The following is a 14,082-nucleotide window of genomic DNA, read 5'->3' as shown; positions in this document are numbered from 1 at the left end:
AGTGCACACTTCAGCATGGAGAAAGACTGACTTAATGCAGGAAAGGGTGAATCTTTCACTTGAGACTTTTCCTGAGGGTGAAGAGGACATCCTGAAATGCAAAACTCTGGCAGAAGCAATCAAAAGCCAGACTGAGGAGAGGCAGAGAAACAACGGAGACCATACACCACAACATCAGGCTTTTAAGTGCCATCACAGACTGACGACCCAGTGCAACAGCCCAGGCTGATGGTCTAACCAGAAGGACTTCCATCCCTTCCCATTGCGTGCACAGGTGCTGCATATATAATGATCACTCACTATAGAGACTGCTTCATATTTTGTTAATTATTTTATTAACTATATTAATCTTGATTATCCACTGGTCTCACAGCAGTTCTTTGAATTCTGTGTTTTAACTAACATTCTCAATCTGCTTTTCAATAGGTACCAGTCCAGCCTCATGTCTTAAAGACAAAGGAATTTTGACAGACAGAAGTGAGTGCTTGACTTACCAATCAGATAAAAATGGAGCTGGATTTGGCTTAATGAGGGCTATTTCAACCAACTAGGGAAAAACGCACAAAACTGAGTTATTGACAACAATGCTGAACTATTTGGGGGGTTTAGGGGTAGACAAGATGTCTAATAGAAAAGAAATATAGCTGATAAAATAAAAATATTGGTCACTCCATTTTGTTTAATGGACATTTTCTAGGGCTAGATTGCATAAAATAACAATAAAAAATTTACTCCAAAGGTCCAAAAACATGAAATCACATATGCTGTCATCACTGGGGATAACAAGATGGAAATGTTGATGGCCATGGATCCTAGATTATGCAGAGATCTCCAATCCTCTTCTCAAAGTAGCTCATGAGCAATAACAAAAAAGTATTTGTCTAAAATCTAAATTAGACAAACAAGTGACATTTGAGAAATTATAATTGGCTCTCTTAAGTGCACAATGTCTAGGCCAATTATTCTAAACCAATTAATCTATTAGATTTTGTTGGGAAAAAAGGGTTTATACAGTGGTGTTAAACTAAACTTTATGGTGACTGACTTTGCCCAGTTGCATGACATCTAGAAACTATGTGGAATGCTACCAGGTCTACGCTCAGTAGAGTCTAATGAAAAAGGTAACACTTTATTTCGATAGTCCACTTTAGACATTCTATTAACAGTAAGTAACTTTGCAACTACATGTCAACTAGCAGTTAGTAGAGTATTAGTAGACTGTCTGCTTAATATCTTCTAACACTTTCTTTGTCAACATTCTACTAACCCTAAACCTACCCTAACAGTCTACTCTGAGAGTTAGTAGACATGTAGTTGCAAATTAATGAGAATTAGTTGACATGTAGTTGACATGTAGTAACAAAGTTACTTATAGTTAGTAGAATGTCTAAAGTGGACTATCGAAATAAAGTGTAACCATGAAAAAAAAAATCATGTTATCCTATTCCGAATCCATGGCATTCCACAGCTAAAATCATTTAGCTCACAATCAGCTGAAATCTCAAGAAAAAAATGTTTTTGGCCAAAAGGGGGTGTGAAAGGGAGTGAAAAAAGTATGAATGATGGTGCTGTATGGAGTGAAAGAAGGTGTCTGACGAGACCCTGAGACAAATCAATCATTTTGCCAAAACAGCTGTATGCCATTTTTAATATGTGGGCCCACAGGGCAAATTATTCCCAGTAAAATAATGACCATGGATGAATTTGGTTAAGTTTCCTGGTCAGTACCTAGGTTATTGTTGTGGCAAAAAGCAAAACACTGCCACACTTGCGCAGCGTATAACATGGGAAGGCAGAGCAAAGCAAGCTTGCGCTGTCCACCCCACATCTAACTTTCTTTTCAGCATATCATGATGAAGCTGATACTGTGTCAAAAGGATAAAATATTGTCTTTCAGACTGTTAACATAATAAAGTGGGTTGAGTGTTTTCCAGGTCAAAAGGCCTGTGCTACTGAGCAAGACAGGCCTAGGAAATTATCCAGTGATATAGTGGAACTTAGTTTAAAAAAACAGAAATAAGCGAATTAGTAAATTGTTGAGAATAAAATTGAAATTAATCGAAAAATAGTAAGGATGCTGATAACTGAGTAAAAGCAAATTCTTTATTATATTATAGAAAATGCATATTAGCACTATACTCATTGTATTGACAGCAATAGAAAACTCTGAAGGTTTCCATTTACAGGTGACAGCAGTGCTATCAAGGCCAGGGAATGGTTTGCTCCACCAATAAGAACCAGTGAGTGTGCAGTTATGATCTAAAGGGAGAATCTTGCATTGAGCAGCAAAATGGTTGCAGAGTGAGACACCACCACATCTCTCACCTTAAAATACAGGTGCATCTCAATAAATTAGAATGTCATGGGCATTGAGCGGCAAAATGGTTGCAGAGTGACACCTGGGTCCACATCTCTCACCTACCTCTACACCATCCAGCTTCAACAACCCCACACAGCATGAAGTGAGGGATGAAGGGCGTGCTAGTAACGACCCTCCCTTGCCAACGAAGGAAAGACCATTGCAACGACTCGCAAAGAGTCACCCTGGTGAAGATGGAATGATGGGACAGCTAACGAGATCAAAATATTTGGGAGCAGATGTGGGCCAACAAATGGAAAAGAGGACATAGAAAGAGAAGGAAACTTGAAACAGACAATAAGGGAGAAAGTGACAAGGAAAGACCAGTAACACAAGATGAAGTGCAAACTGATGACAAATTAAAAAAGACGTCTGATGATCATCACATGCCTAATGCATCTAATTCTACAAGCTCAAGCTGTAGCCAACAGCACCCAGACTTCCCTAGAATCAACTTGTCAACCCTCGGTTGAATCCAGCAGTGGCTGTGACTTAATTCAAGAAGAACAAGAATTGGACAGGAAACAAAACAAAACATATCTAGGCAAAATAGACACATTGTAGATGATAATCATAATATGAGTTCGAAGAAAATAAGCAAATCAAATGTTTTATGGGAGAAGGTAGAAGAAAATAATTGGTATAAATGGGTAAATTACACAGCAGAAAAAGAAAAATGGGAAAACTGCAGTTTGCTTTGAAGCAAGATCAGTCTTATATATATTGTACCAATACTCATACACAGTTCAAGTTGTAGAATATTTAATGATGAATGGTTTAAGTCAAGGGTTCTCAAACTGTTCCATTCCACGACCCACCTAAACATGTATAATATTTCAAGACCCACCAAAATATTTGAGATAAAAAAACAAACAATTGACATTACTGTAAATTAAAAGTTTAATATGGCAGAAATTAAATATTTAAGAAAAATAACCATTTTATTTTATAGTACAACTGTAAATTTTCACTAATAATATTTGTTTTAATTTCTTCATTTACAGATGAGTCTCCTCTTAATAATGAACCGTCACACTCTCGCTGTTGTTACAACTAGTGTGTGCCCCCACCTCAAAACACGCAACGCATCTTTTAAATTGCGGCCTTTGCGATTCGAAAATCGTACTAAGCAATATCGCAATTCGTAATTAATGTTGGTATATCGTGTAGCCCTTGACTGAACTGTGTGTGAGTATGTGTGTGCGTGTCATAGAAATGCAAATTTAGCTACAGCCAAGTGACTTTGAGCAACCCACCTTGTCCCACTCTGCGACCCACAGTTTGAAAACCCCTGGTTTAAGAAATGCCCAGGACTAATGGATTTAGATGTAATAAAACTGGGAGGTAAACGCTTAATAGAAAGAGGCAGAGACATAAATACCTTTAGAAATTGTACCCCAAAAATGGCATTATGCCCATACTGGTGCCATTTTCTCCAGTCTACAACAAACCACAGAGAAGCAACTGAATTACAGTGCGAACGTACCCGTAAATGGCCAATAGTACGAAAAAAAAAATACAAAAGCCACAAGGAAAAATACACTTAATGGCAGATCAAGAATTTGAATGTTATGAGAAGAAGGGAAATATTGACGTAGGAAGATTTGAAGGGAAATGCATCAAAACATTGAAAATACCACAATGTAAAGATGACTATTTAGGGATAAAAGAAGGCCCACCACCTATATTTGATGAAATTGATATTGCATTGGCAGACATATGGTGGATATGTGGATTAGAATAAGGCCTCTTGCCAACATTACCAGAAAAATTGTCAGGATTATGTACTAGGGTTATGCTGACACATAAAATGAGTCATATCTCTCTAGAAGAGCAAACAACAAATGAAGAAAAAACTAGAACCAAAAGAGCAGATGAAAAAGACCCTGCAGTTTATATAAAAAAAACCTAAAGGCATTCCTGGAATTCTGAATGATGAAGTTAATTTCTTGCAAAGATATATCAAAAAATAAACTCAGTCGGGTCACTTTAGACCCATGTTGTGCATCAAAGGGTTAAAATCCATTTATGTTCTTCAAGATTATTCGGACAATACATTTTGATGCATCCACAAAACCATCACATGAAACATGCCGCCCTCTAGTGGCTGCTGGGATACATTGGAGATATAAATGAAATGAAACATTTACTTAAATTGTAAATAAACCAATAAAATGACTTGATTTGCAGAATCAGTATAATTTTTGAGTATTTACACTATATGTATATGGGTTGTTGACATATATACCGTACATGTGAAACAGCAAAATTTAGAAAATAATAATTAATCATTATTAATTAATAAATAATTTCTTGTTAATAATATACAAATAGCATAACAGAGATTTTTCTTCATTGTTAGTTTTTTCCCTAAATTTTTGCTGTCACACCATAGGACACATTTACGGTATATTTGTCAACTACCCATATGTAGTCACATTTTTACTAATACAAGAATTCAAATCACATTACAATCAAAAATAGTTTAATATATAAAAGTATTATAGGTATTAAAGTATTAAAATGACTAAAACTAAAATAAATGAAAAAAAAAGCTGAAATAAAGCAATAAAACATATATATATAAAAAAGAATAAAAAATGCCAATCAAATAATATTAATAAAAGTTCAATTAAGATAAACTGAATATATAAAAATCAAAGCTAATTACAAATTACAATATATTATTTATAATATACTTATCATACATATAATTAAATTGCACTACATATAATCCTAAAATAACATTGCTTTGCTGTAAAGGAAATTTGTCAATGCCATTATATCTATATTGTGTAAAAAAAAACTTAAACCATGCAAAAGATAGAGACACAAAGCATTATTTTAACAATTTAAAATATTTATTTTCTGAAAGAAAAATATAGTTGTTTACAATGGGATATAATTTAGCTCTTCTGACAGCTGTACATCATCAGACCACGCACTCATGATGGCGGCAGCGACGGCTGAGATCTCGCTCTACACAACCGAAACACATGAGAATCATCCGGGGTAAACAGCAGTTTTACTAGCTTCAAATGCAATGTGGTTAAACGTAAATAACACTTAAAATCAGCAATATAAACAATTTCTGCTATTAATATACATGTATTCCAAAAAGCAGCTCTGGGAAGGGCTTTTACAGTCCAGTTTTCAGCTTTGTTCATTACTGTCTTGAAGTTCAGTTTTCCAGTTCAGATGAACACTGATCATTGTCCATTCACATGAGCAAACCTCAAACATCGCAGCAGTTCGTCTAAATCTAAACCAACAAAACTCGACATGAATTATGAAAAGGCTTGAGACAGACATTGTGCTTCTACAACCATGTACTCCAAAACACTTAAATGACTTTTACCTCATTCATAGTATTGATGGATAAATGCTGTGGTGAAGGAACTCAAACTGTGGATATGTTCTGTTTTAGTCTGTTTTGGAATTAATGTTCCATGATATTCCGATGCACGGGATAATGTGAAAAAGTGATTGTCCTTCACAACAAAAAATAGTTTATTTTACAGTTTAACCAAAGCCCAACAAGGACACACTGCTATTGTTTTAGGCACCAGTCAGAACTGAATAAAGAGACCAAAAACATTTCTGATCATATTTCAACCCAAAATCAAAAGAAAAAAATAGAATATAATTTTATACTGTAGCATATTCTGGGACAATTAAACTATTCTGCCTTTTTCCCCATAACAATTAAGCAACTATTTGCCCTCAAATTCTCATTACTGTCATGTGAAAGAAATCTCATCCTCATTACTGAAATTCAGTAATACATCGTCCTTTCGGCAAACAATAAATTAAATTCAGTACAACAAATACTTTCAATTGCACTTTGCAAATTTATTTTATTACTTAAATTGCATTGCTTTTTTCTTTTGATTTTTGTAGTGAAATATGACCTGGACGTTTCTCGAAAGTTTCTGTGAAAATCACCCATGGCAAAATTTGGCTCCACAAAAATGGGATACTTTCAAAAAATTGCAAATGACTGTCACAATAATTCATATAAATCTAAAATAAATCACACCAAGCTATGTTTGAACGGGAAGCTGCAGGTACGTTCGGGGTTGAAAGCAATAGTTCGCTAAAAATGAAGATTTGCTGAAAATGTACTCCCATCAGGCCACCCAAGATGCAGATGAGTTTGTTCCTTCATCAGATTTGGAGAAATGTAGCATTGCATCAGTGTCTCAGCAATGTAAAAAAAAAAGGAGGGAAATCTGCACAGATCAAGCACCGTTTACAAGCCAAAACGGCACTAAACAAATATGTGGCTGGATTTTGATGTGAGAGACAACAGGAGATGAACTTTTTCACCGGAGGAAGCGTTATTATGGATTTTGGCCAGAGGTGACAGTTTAAAATGTTGTAATGATGGATTTGTTTCTTACAAACACACAGCTTTTGTCTTCTCAAGATGTTAACTGATGGACTGGAGTGGTGTGGATTATTGTGATGTTTTTATCAGCTGTTTGGACTCTCATTCTGACGGCACCCATTCACTGCAGAGGTTCTATTGGTGAGCAAGTGATGGACTTCTCCAAATTCAGTACATTTTAGGTAAATGTACATTTTTGGGTGAACTATTCCTTTAAGAGCATGCAACAGCACCATTACGGTGGAATGTAGCATCAATCTGCACTGCTTTATCATACATAACGACCTGACTGCAATTCAAACTGCAAATTCAAACGCAAAAGGTCCAAATGATTTGCTATGGCACATTCTGCTCCTTCAGATCCTCCGAAAACAGAATGGATAATGCAGTTTCACAGTGTTTTAAGACTTAAAGAACTCCATATGGTGAAAACTCTTTGCTAAACCATCATAGCTGGTGTGTTTAAGATAATGAGGTCACAAACCGTTCACAATAAACCCACAGTATTGTTCACTCCAAAGCAGAAGTCGAGTTTGTGACGCTCTTTGGTGTGTCAGGTTATTGAATGCTGGTGGAAATGTGGCAAGAGCTGGAAAAATGCAAAATCATCCCTAACGCAACGAGAAAGCCTTAATGATTATTATATGTAGAATACAGTTTTCATATGCAATTTTAATATATACTGTAAATTATTTATAGGTTGCGTCTGCGATCAGAAAATAAACCCTTCTGTGTTTGGCTGCATTCAAACTTGAGACGCGTTTGATCGGTGAAACCCGTTCGTGGGGTTAAATGGTAAAATCTCAAGCAACAGCTTCACTTTAACATGCCGTGTAACACTGGACGTCCCATGATGCAAATGGGTGAATCTCATGACAAGAAATGAGCATTTAGATATTTTGCATACTGAAAAGCAAGCCTTTTTTGCATTTCAGCAAAACTGCAAGCACATTGTGACACCAAATTTGGGCTTTTCGTGAGATTCATCTATTATTGAAGTTCACCTTGTCACACGTCTTTAAAACACTGTCCGCTATTTTCATTTTGGCTCATTAAACCTTCATGCGTAAACTAATAAAATCCCACCCGGTATAAAAGAACCACTGCAGTTCAGCGTATTGTATTAAATAAGAGAGCTGCGTCATTCGCGTCTATGTACAGCAAAATAAAAGTGCTGGGACTGACATCCGTGTAACAAGCCCACAGTGAAATCTGTGAATAATACTGGTAAAACAGAGTGCGGCGCAACGTCCTTCATACTTGCCCCGTCACTAACACTGTGAGGAAGCGAAGCCGCGCTGTCGCCGCTCCGGCGGGGACTGAGGGGTTGTGAGAGGCTCGTGGGACCCCTGTGCCAGCGCTGGTCTCAGATCAGTCTGGAGTTTCTCAGGAACTGAATGAGGACTTTGTAAATGAAGGTGTACTGTGAAAGCATCTGTACCATCATCATGCGTTGCTGCCGCAGCAAGTTCAGAACAGTCGGGACGTCCAGCATCTGTCAGGAAACATAGACACGTCAGCATTGAAACATGAGTATTTCACAGCAGTTTTGAATACGGCCAATCCGAATTTAGAGTCTGAATTATGTGTTTTATAATATTAAATAAATGAGCAATGCAACGCAAGTTTATTTATAAAGCAAAATTCAAATACAATGATAACTCAAAGTGCTTCACATAAAATGATTTCAAGAATTGAATCTAAAAAGGTTAATAAGTAAAACAATTAATATAATAATTAATAGAAATATATAAATATGAATTATTTATTAATTATATTTAATTACAAAACAGTATAGTATAATAATCAAAACATAATTAGATATATAATTGTGAGTTTTTAAGTTTGAACTCAAGTCTTTAATAATACGAAGCTGTTTTCGCACTGATATCAGACTGATTCATTTATTTGTTAGAAATATTTTACTTAAAAATTACTTTAATTTTGAGTCTTTAAGTTTGAAATCAAGTGTTTCATATTTCATATGAAGCTGTTTTCACACATATCACACTGATTCATTAATTTGATACAAACTATATAAAATGGTACACAAAAATAATAGAAAATATATAAATATCAATAATTAAATCTTTAGGTTTGAGCTCAAGTGTTTCTTTATAATATGATTTTTTTTTTTTGGTCCTGATATCAGATATTTAGTCATTCAATGACACACATCATTTGATTTTTTGCTTTGTCCATCAAGTTTAAAATTAAGTTTTATTTTAATTGTTAAATAATAATAATTATACATTAATTTGATAAATTAAATCATTTTAATATTTTAATACTTAATAGTAAATCATTTTTACATTTTAGTTTTATTTGATGTGATTTTCAGTTCATTCAATGGTTTACTAAAAATAGACATTAAAACAGTTATTTTTAAATAAAACATTTTTCAATTGTATTTCCAGTGAAAGTAATTAATTTGTAACATATACTGTCATCATGACATTACAATTCTCATACTGTGACAATTACGGCCCAACCCTATGCACCATACTTAATTTTGATTTAAGCATTGCATTAAAGTACAGTCTGTTCAATGTGTCTGTCTTAAGATTCCTAGGTTACATCAAGTTCTTGCAATCGATGTTTGGAAAATCGTGTAACGGCATTTTCAGTGTTTTAATAGCTGAACAATTGTCCTCGAGTTACATAACAGTACCACTGTCTGCACTTCCGTGCCTCTCGGCTGTGATTTCGTCACATTGACAGTGTATACCAGGTCTAAGTGCAATACAAACCTGTCCACATGCTGACATCTGCAGAGAACGTCATCACCTCTATTCCTAGCAACCATGTGTTTGTACGCTTAGCAGAAGTGTAACATTTCTTTCTGCCAGTGGTGAGAAGTGTACGTTGTTTACCCTGGTAACTGTCACCATTCCGCCCTGAAAAAAGCTGGTGGCATGCACTAAATCTCTCATGCGTTCGTACCACTGTAAGCACAGGACACATGTACCTCATTATGTTCCAGACAAGCTATCATGATCTCAGACAGGATGACCACACCAGTGCGTCCCACCCCTGCGCTGCAGTGCACCAAGACCGGCAGGTTTGTGTTCTTTGGATCGCTGGTGCTGTTGGTGTGTCGCCTCACAGACTGGATCTCCTCCAAGTACGCTGAGACACAGAAATAGAGCGCTTTAAAGAGCCACGCCAGGCGAAAACACAAAGCTGCACAACAGAAAGAGGCCAGCTAAGGGACATGCCGCAAGAATACTCTTCTCGAAGCTTAAAGTCATGCATGATACGAACATCATCAAAATACTGTTTCATGCTTTACCCCAAAATCAGAAGGACAAGAAAAAAAACATTTTGATATTATTATTTATATACATATTTACATGTTTAAAATTATTATATTCATAATTATAAAACTATGATATGTACAAAATTAAAATAACGCAATAAGATTTTTACATGACTTGTAGGCATTGTGTCAAGAAAGAGCTGTAACTACAAACTGCATATTTAAAAATGCTATGTATTATGCATTTATTGTGTATACACACAGATATATAGCTGTAATCACATACAGCATGTTTAAATAATTATATATGTCTTAGGATGAATTGTTCTTTTATATAATAATTTTGCATTAGGAAAAATATTTATAATATACTAAATATAATTGCATATATTAATGCAAAATCACCCACAGCAGCATTTCTTACAGTAACATGTTAAAAAGAGAATAAGAGAATACTTTTTACTTTTAAGAGAACACTTTCACTTTTCTTTCTGGTTTACAAAACCAGTACAGTTTGTCCAGACACTAATGTCTTTATTTTTTTCACATGCAGATCCTAACGCCATCTGTAATGTCTGGAGTGCCATAAGCAGTATGGTTTGGCATAAAGAAAGGCCTGTATCTGTGTTGTACTTACAGAGAAAGCCTTTAAAGTCCTCCGGGCAGCCGTGGTCGGGCCAGTCCGTGTACTGCAGGTGCCAGACGGTTCGCTCCTGTCCCGTGAGGAGGTGTTTGATCTTCAGGCCCGTTGTGGCGTAGCACCCAGAGTCCGTGCGGAAGCGCGTGGTGATCTTAAATCGCCCGTATGTAACAGTGTTGTGGCGAGAGCCCAGACGAGGCCAATAGCGGAAACTCTTCTCACGACCCCCTTCCTGCAGGACGGGACACAAAACAAGCCGGTTCAATGATGCAAAGGCTTATACATCAGATAGAAGATAGCCACTGTATATAACCAGATCTCAGATGTTTTGACTTTCACCTCCTCCGCTGTAACCATTGCGATGATAGCGACTCCTTGTTCCCAAACCATCTGCCAGAAGTCTTGGCAGGTGCTGGAGAGCGGACCCTGAGACGCGATATAACTCCACTCTTTACCTCTGACCGTAACCTGATCAACAGAGAAACACAGAAAACACAATATAAAAGATGATTAATCTGATTGAAAACAGCACAAATATAGCTGCAATCAGCAATTTTTGGTGTTCAAGCACTTTAAGACCTTTAAGTTCATGCATACAAAGATAAATTGTGCAATTTAGCAAGCCTAAACGAACCTAAATCAGAAATAAAAAGAAACATAATTTTCAGGTAATTTAGAATAGAAATATATACATTTACTTCTATGACTATTATATGCCTGATATCCATAAAATTTTGCATGCTTCTTTAGGATCCTAAGACACATGTCGCTGCATGATCATGCATAATTATAATAATAATATGTTTAACTTATAATTGTGTTTTTCTTCTCCCAAATAAATTAAATAATTTATTATTTTATATATTTATATTATATTATTATATTATATTAGTATCATTATTTTACTTTAGTTTTATATATTCTAGTTCAACGTGTTTTAATAATATTATTATTAATAACAATAGATTATTATCTCATTGTATTTCTTCCAAATAAATTAAATAATTTATTATATTATATTAGTTTTTATACTCTAGTTCAGGGATGGGCAACTTTGATAGTGACGAGGGCCAGCATTTTTTCTCGTTTATACCAAGGGGCCAGATTACGAATCCACGTCCACACACCTTTTACACCGTCTTACCCAATTTAGTTATTCTAAATGGTACCATAAAATAACCTGGTATCTACAGGATTATTAAAATCAAATTTAAGACCTTTAAAGACCTTTTACTTTGAGCCTTAATCCTAAATATTAATTCAATGATCTGAAGCATCAATGCAAAGTGTCCATACATGGTCATATCGTAACACATCTACAGCTCACCCTGATGTGCGAGGCGTTGATGTAGCCCGTGTTGTTCTCTTTGGTGGGCACCAGCTCCACACGCGTGTCGTCGTAGGGCAGGACGTCCCGGAAGCGGTTCCTGTCGCTGTTCTCGGGCATCAGAGCGATGGTGCACTCACAGTTGGGCCGCTTCTTAGGCACCTGCTCATACTCGGTGAACACCATCCCCTGCTCCATGCGCTGCTCCAGTATCTTACACTGCAGGAAACACACAGTACGTGAGGCTCTGCTCATCCAGAACCGCCTACAGCACGCTTACAGTGAGTGCAGATGTGTTTGAGAAAATTCACTTGTCTCTCAAAATTCCCCACCTAAAATGTAAATTAGTATTTTAGTTGCTGCACCTCATTAATGAACAATCTGCCCTCAACAGAGCTGCAGCTTGATGATGATTAATTAAAACTAGATGTTTACATTTCATAGTTTTGATAGATTTGATTGATTAATAATAATTAGGGGTGTGACGAGACATTTATCCCACGAGACGAGACGAGACACGAGACTGGGTTCACAAGAACGAGATGAGATTTTAAAACATTAGTAGTGTAATTGTACCTCAGTTTTGAAGTCACAGTTTCATAAATTTTTGGTACAGCAGGGGGAGAAAGCATACAATTGCTTTTTTTTTTTTAATAAACAGTGGTTTACTGAACAAGTTGCTCTTTCTTTAAATACATTGTTATAATTAAACTTTTCTTAGTCATAAAAATCTACCTCAGCTTATGCTTTAAACTATAGGGAGCCCTATATTATAAGGTTACAATTAACAACTTAACTCAAACTTAAATTTAATTACTATTTATTTTAAAATATAATAATCAACACTCACCTTAAAAAAAAAATGTATGCAAACATGTAAATTGCACAAAATGCAGTTTTTAAATTAACTTATAAATTATAAAATTTATATTTGTTAAAATATATTCAATTACACAGTGGCCGTCATAACATGTTTCATAACAGATTAATTTAAACATACATTAAATAATTAAGACTAATAGGTAAAGAAAAATATAATGAATATATAGTGTAATATTTCGCGAAATGCTCTTCTCAAGACTTGATTTCTCTAGTGAACTAACGATAATAATCAGAATATTTTAATAAATACAGTAATATATATAAACAATATATTTCAGAAGTGTGTGTATATATATATATATATATATATATATATATATATATACGCATGTGTATGTGTACATTCTAGGGGTGGAACGGTTCAACTTTAAGAGTCACAGTTTCAGTATGGTTCGGTATGTGCTATGTTTAGGCAAAAACTATACTGTCAAATAAAAATAAAGAAAATAAGAATAATCTATCTAACTACAAGCAACAGCACAAATAAATACAATCGAGTATACAAATAAAATAAACAGTGATTTTCAGTTTTTTTTAGGTAGGTCTAACATTAGTTTTTAGGTACAGAAATTGAATAAAGTAATGAAATGTAAAACAGCATTGCATATTTGACTGTATAAATTAAAGATTAATCTTTATTAAAGTTACAAAAGCTATTCAATCAAGAGCAGTGAGTGATTTCTTTGTTGTTGCTGTTTGATTAATATTAAGAAAGTGCTATCACTTTAAGAGAATGCACTGATCCAGTGCATTGATACAGTACGTTCAGCCGGCTATGTCTGCTATAGGATACTTACCAAGACAGGCATTTTGACATAATTTTTGTGTGAATTTGTCCATTTAAACACAATACTTCAGAGAAAGATTAATATTTGCGCGAGTTCTGAGGCGGGTTGACACGCACGCACAAATCTTCTCACTGCGCGTAGCAAGCCATATTACAGATGCGTTGTCATTTGAGAACCGCGGTCCTAGCGCGTGCCGAACCGTGTGTGTTTGATTTTTTTCCCCTAGTACATACATACATATATACACACACTTTTTGCTGACTTCACTATAAAAGTTTTATTATTAAATACATTGTATATTTGTATAATTTTTAAATGTATTAAATACAATATTTGTATTTATTAAAATGACTAATACCTTAAAAAGTGTATTAAAAATGAGAAAATTATTCATAATCAAAATTGTGCAGATTCAAGCTCAACATCAACCATTCAAA

General features: G+C 35.1%; 1 protein-coding gene across 1 annotated transcript in view; it reads right to left on the bottom strand.

Annotated features, from left to right (window-relative positions):
- Nucleotides 1-6,844: 6,844 nt before the first annotated feature.
- The window catches only part of ptpn21 (protein tyrosine phosphatase non-receptor type 21), a 32,535-nt gene continuing 25,297 nt past the window's right edge, over nucleotides 6,845-14,082 (bottom strand). Inside the window, exons 16-20 of the mRNA XM_016530369.1 lie at nucleotides 11,976-12,194; nucleotides 10,988-11,116; nucleotides 10,646-10,880; nucleotides 9,718-9,878; nucleotides 6,845-8,244 (exon numbers count right to left, since the gene is read on the bottom strand). Coding sequence (XP_016385855.1) covers nucleotides 8,116-8,244; nucleotides 9,718-9,878; nucleotides 10,646-10,880; nucleotides 10,988-11,116; nucleotides 11,976-12,194 — 873 coding nt within the window. The 3' untranslated portion in view covers nucleotides 6,845-8,115. The remainder of the gene's footprint in view (nucleotides 8,245-9,717; nucleotides 9,879-10,645; nucleotides 10,881-10,987; nucleotides 11,117-11,975; nucleotides 12,195-14,082) is intronic.

This window comes from Sinocyclocheilus rhinocerous, unplaced genomic scaffold, assembly GCF_001515625.1.
Source record: "Sinocyclocheilus rhinocerous isolate Xijiao unplaced genomic scaffold, SAMN03320098_v1.1 scaffold6424, whole genome shotgun sequence".
In the NCBI taxonomy this organism is placed as follows: Eukaryota; Metazoa; Chordata; class Actinopteri; order Cypriniformes; family Cyprinidae; genus Sinocyclocheilus; species Sinocyclocheilus rhinocerous.
The sequence above is the reverse complement of the archived record's forward strand: the minus strand, read 5'-3'. Positions and strand labels throughout refer to the sequence as shown.